Genomic DNA, 5,487 nt, shown 5'->3' with positions numbered 1-5,487 from the left:
CTTAATTGAATAATAAAATTTAATAAAAAAAAAAAGAAAAAAGAAGCGAAAAATTCAAAGAAAGGAAATGAAGTTCCTTCTGATAACAGGAATTGATTCTGCAGATCATGACCAGGGTCACTCCATTACTGTCATTATGCCCTTCGTGGCCTCGGGCAAATGTTTAACCTCCTTGAGCCTCAGTTTCTTCACTGGAAATAGTGACGGCGGTTTGGTGCTATAGATCAGTGGTTGTCAGCCTTCCTAAGGCTGAGGACTGTCTGATACAGTTCTCAAGTTGTGGTGACTCCAACCATAAAATTATTTTAAAAATTAATAAAATTATTTAATTTTGCTACTGTTATAAATCATAATGTAAATATCTGATATTCAACACCAACCGGGTGGTGACCCACAGGTTGAGAACTGCTTTAAAGGGTCCTTATGGAACTCATGTTTGGTCTGAGTATGAGGTGTCCTCTGTAACATCATGTGTTTGGGGCTGGAGACATGGCTCAGAGGTTAAGAGCACTAGCTATTCTTCCAGAGGTCCTGAGTTCAATTCCCAGCAACCACATGGTGGCTCACAACCATCTGTAATGAGATCTGGTGTCCTCTTCTGGAGTGCAGTATATGCACCCAGAACACTGTATACATAATAGCTAAGTCTTTTAATAAAAGAAAAAGATCATGTGTTTGAATGCTTGTTTCCCAGTTGGTTGGAAAGATTGTGGAACCTTTAAGAAATGAAGCCTTTGTGGGGGAAGTAGGTCACTGAGGGTGGGTCCCACAGCTTTATAGCCAAGGCTCACTTCCTGTTCCCTTTCAGTTTCCTGAGTAAAGACGCAATGTGCCTTCCCTGCCTGTGGTCATGTCTTCTCACCACGGTGAAGCCTTTCTCCCTAGATGCTTTTGTCATAGTATTTTATTGCAGCAATGGAAAAGGAACTAAGATGTCCAGCGAAAAACCACAAACAAAACATACAAAAAAGCCAAACCAGCTGTGTGTATATTTAAACTGGAAAGAATGTTCTCTTGAAAGAATTTGAAAATAATAGTGTGTAATATGTATAATATTACCCCCCCCCCAAACACCCCAAACCAGAAACATCTGAAATAGACACATGGAATGGAAGGCAGGGAGACGCTCCCCACACCACAATGGGCAGCATCTGACTCCAAAGATAAAGGAGTGATTTATTTAGTTTTTTTCCCTCCCTCCCTCCCTCCCTCCCTCCCTTTCTTCTTTTTTCTCCGTACTGGAGTTGTAAATAGTTACAGACAACCATGTGAGTGCTGGGAATTGAACCTGGGTCCTCTGGAAGAGCAGCCAGTACTCTAACCCCCAAGTCAATTATTTTAGTTATTTAGTTTTCTACTGCAGTGATAAGATACATGGATCAAAGCTACTCAGAAGGAAGAGTCTATTTGTGGCCTATGACTTCAGCATTAGAACCCATGATGACAGAGCAAAGGCATGGAGACAGAACGGCTTGTATCTTGACCCTCCAGAGAGAGAGAACCTGGGAATAGCATGGACTTTGGAAACTCTGAAGCCTGTCCCCAGTGACATACCTTCTTCCTGAACAGGTCTACCAACTAAGGACCAAGTTTTCAAATGTATGGAGGCTATGGAGGTCATTCTCATTCAAATCACCAGGAGGATTTAATTCTCTCAGGGACTGGCTACAGCCTCTAGCCATCCATGTCAACTTAGATCTGCACTCTGGATAATGAGAAATGAGGAGAGCCCCAAGCACAGACAGCAACGCCGTACATATAAAAATTATTTAGTTGCCCCTTCTTTGCCTTAAAGGAAAATGTAAAGAAATAGCCTTTGTTTTTTCTCCCCCTACTCTACTGTCTCTACTGGTAGAACCCATTGCTGAGATCCTAAGACTCTATGGACTGCCTTCCTTCCTTCCTGCTTGCCTTTGTGGTGTGGGATTCCCCTCTGTATGCTGTAAATGTTTTATTACCATTGGTTAATAAAGAAGCTACTTTGGCCTATGGGCAGGGAAGAATAGAGATAGGCAGGAAAACTAAACTGAATGCTGGGAAAAAGAAGGCAGAGTCAGGCAGATGCCATGTAACTGCCGAAGGAGAAAGATACTGGTAGGCCATAGCCTCGTGGTGGTATACAGATTAATAGAAACAGGTTAATTTAATTTAAGATGTAAGAGCTAGCTAGGAATATGCCTAAGCTATTGGCCAAACAGTATTGTAATTAATATAGTTTCTATGTGATTGTTCGGGTCTGGGCGGCCAGGAAATGAACGTGCAGTCTCTGACTACATCTTTGTTCCTTCCTTTCTTGTTATTTTTAAATTTGGTGTGTATGGGGGGGGATGCATTAGTATACACAAATACAGTTGCTCATGGAGGCCAGACATCTTGGATCTCTGGAGAGGGAATTATGGGAGGTTGGCAGCTGTCCAGCATGGGTGCCTATGGAAGAGCATTACATATGCCTAACCACTGAGCCATTCCTTAGGCCCCAACTTCTGTATTTTTTTTCAAATGTTTTCTTGGAATAAGTGTAGTACATCTTTTGAGAAGGATCTGGTAGGGGAAGTGTTTTGCTGGATGCTTGTCTCTCTGATTATCTTTAATGGAAAATCGTACTTCTTTGCTGAATACCATATAACTTTGTACCTTAATGCTAAAAGTTGATGACATTTTCCTTCAAAAGACTCAAAGAAATGTTCTATCCACACAATGTCACTAACATGTAGTGTTCCATATTTCTAAATGAACACGTATGATGAAATTTCATGTTTAACTCTTGTTGAATGTCTGCACTTACCATATGCAATCTCTGGTTTACATGCCGTTTCTTTCCTTTTGTCTGCAGAGATGGACAGGTCCAGCTCTGCCTGCAGTTGTCCACAGTCAGCTAGATTGTGTGGAGAGTGGGTGACAGGTTAGTGGACAGAAGGGGGTGCTCTCTGTATGAGTCTCCCATGAGCCCCGAGACAAGCTGGGGTCCTTTCTTACAAATGCCAGATTCCCAAGACCTGTCCATTTTCTTCTCTTTCATGAAGTGAAACATTATATAAGGCAAGAGTTAAACCAGCCAACCAAGGTCTTAAATGCAGACTTATTATTATGCGGTTGTTTATTCTACAACCTGCTCATCAGAAAAGCACACCCTTCCCGTGAAGGAAGCAAGCAGGGAGTAACTTTCCATTTTAGGAATCTAATGAAATGCAAAATGATGATTTGATTATAGCTATAAGGTGATACAATAAGGACCTAAGAAGTATAAAAACAAAAAGTAACCCAAAACAACAAAACAAACACAAAAAACAAACCCTACTAGATGGGCAAACCAATCAAAACCAAAACCAACCTAGACTCACAGAGAAACCATGCTGATTTCTGATGAGTTTTGATGAGTTGCCAATAGGGCCTTTGATTTCAAAGAGATAAAATTCTGTCACTTGGAGATGTGACAGAAAATCCCATGAACTATAATTAAAAGACAGAAAGGAAGTCCTAGTGGCCTACCCCTCTATCTTTGTTCTCTTTGATTATGGTCTTTTGACTAGATTATGGTGAAAGTAAAAAAGAAACTACATTATGTCCACCCAGGACACTCAGTAGCTGTCTGGATGGAGTTTCTGCTCTTGTATAGGGTCCCACTAGGGTCCTACCAGGTCCCACCAGGATCTTACCAGGGTTCTACCAGGGTCTCACTAGGGTCCCACCAGGGTCCTACCAGGTTGCACCAGGTGGCACCAGGGTTGTACCAGGGTCCCACTAGGGTCCCACCAGGGTCCCACCAGGTCCCACCAGGTCCCACCAGGTCCCACCAGGGTGTTTGGGAGCTGTAAGGAAGAGGCCTAGGGAATCATTACTTTTCAGTCAGCTAAGATTATATATCTACTTCTAAGAAACTATGGCTTGGCTAAACAGCGTTCCAAGCGTCTCTTCAGACAGGGACAGGCAGCGTAAGATACGTCACCTTCCATACATCGGCATGCTGCTCCTTCACAAACTCTCTGGAGTCTGCTGTCAGAGGTGCTATAGAACATGGTGCACTGCTTGTCTGTGGAAACGGAGACACGGTCACAAGAAGCGGCTGGGCTGATACTGAGTCTCCTACAAGGGCTTCAGAGACTGTCTGTGCCAACTGGCTGTCCTGGAAGGGTCTCTGTCCCCACAGAACCCTCTTATCTCCACTTGGTTATTTTGGCTCCGTGCTTGGAATTTTGCTGTTCAATACTCATTTCTTAGAATGAAAGTGCTCCCAAGAATGAGAAAAGTAAATTATATTACTTCAGGATCTTTTGAAGGAATTACAACTACTTAGGCTAGAGGAGCGTACACTCACATATGAGACATGTGATAGATATATACACACACATACACATACATGCATATATGTGAGAAGAGGGACTAGATATGTTCTATGTGATCTCAGAAGAGAAAGCCAAAGGTTTTCTAATGAACACAACTGTCCAAGTGGATGAGAAGGCGTGTAATGACATCACCTTCTCACAAGGAGCTGAGCTGAGTTCATATGGCCGGATGCTCGCTACATACCAGGGCATGAGGGTGAACATGTGCGGGCTGGTGGGAATGGTAGAAAAATAATGTCAGTGCCAGGTGGCAACTGTAGATCTGTGGGCCAGCTGTGGGGAGAATACAGAAAGGGTGGCGTCTGTTCTGAGAGGGTGAAGAAGTTGGAACAGTGTCTGGGCTCCTTGAGAGACACGGGCAGTGACTGCCACAAAGGAACTTGAGGTAGAATATTTTTCCGTTGAGGGTAGTATAGTCCAATTATTTTAAAAAGGAAGACGCTAAGGACCGAGACATGAACCGATCGGCTTGAGCACGGAGTTGTTTGAATGCAGTATTAAAAATGAGTGTTCAGGTTGGACTTTCCGAAGCAGGCTCTAAGAAGGCCTCCCTTGGAAACAGAGTGAAACTGTAGGACCGAGCAGCGCTTCTTACCTGGTCTGTGATATTCATACACCGTGAAGGTAGCAGGGTTCAGAAACCCAACTTGGAAAAGTTCAAATATCCGGAATCGGACGCAAAGGAAATCTCTGGAGGGAATCTGTGGGACAAATTCAAGGTTGTAAGGGAGTTGTGGGGGGAGAGGTATTCACAATGGCTCAGCCTGTAGGGGTGTGATGGGAGGCAGGAATGCTGGGAGGCGGAGCTTACCGAATTCAGCTGCAGAATAACATGGCCATCTTTGATCTGGTAATCAGTCAGGAGTTGATCCACTCCTTCCACAAGCTAAGGAAGAAAGAGAAGAGAAGAGAAGAGAAGAGAAGAGAAGAGAAGAGAAGAGAAGAGAGAGCACTTGAATTTACGTTCTCATCTTTGTGTTTAATTACATTTCCTCCCGGATTAAGCTAGAGTATGCTCTGCCATTCTGAGTTGAAGGACAGTGCCTCCTTCTGGACTCCCTGTGCACATTGCTGCGCGTGCTCCCACTGCTGTGCGTGCTCCCACTGCTGGTGTGCTCCCATTGCTGGTGTACTCCCACTGCTG

The 5,487-nt window shown here is 43.7% G+C and overlaps 1 protein-coding gene across 1 annotated transcript in view; it reads right to left on the bottom strand.

Moving 5' to 3' along the window:
• LOC101988201 (complement C5-like) overlaps nucleotides 1–5,487 on the bottom strand; it is a 101,889-nt gene that overhangs the window by 4,917 nt on the left and 91,485 nt on the right. Inside the window, exons 35-38 of the mRNA XM_005345998.1 lie at nucleotides 5,155–5,229; nucleotides 4,939–5,044; nucleotides 3,947–4,030; nucleotides 2,786–2,875 (exon numbers count right to left, since the gene is read on the bottom strand). Of these exons, the coding sequence (XP_005346055.1) occupies nucleotides 2,786–2,875; nucleotides 3,947–4,030; nucleotides 4,939–5,044; nucleotides 5,155–5,229 (355 nt within the window). The remainder of the gene's footprint in view (nucleotides 1–2,785; nucleotides 2,876–3,946; nucleotides 4,031–4,938; nucleotides 5,045–5,154; nucleotides 5,230–5,487) is intronic.

This window comes from Microtus ochrogaster, chromosome 4 (genome assembly GCF_000317375.1).
Source record: "Microtus ochrogaster isolate Prairie Vole_2 chromosome 4, MicOch1.0, whole genome shotgun sequence".
In the NCBI taxonomy this organism is placed as follows: Eukaryota; Metazoa; Chordata; class Mammalia; order Rodentia; family Cricetidae; genus Microtus; species Microtus ochrogaster.
Note: the sequence above shows the minus strand (reverse complement) of the source record. Positions and strands in the feature narration are given on the sequence as shown.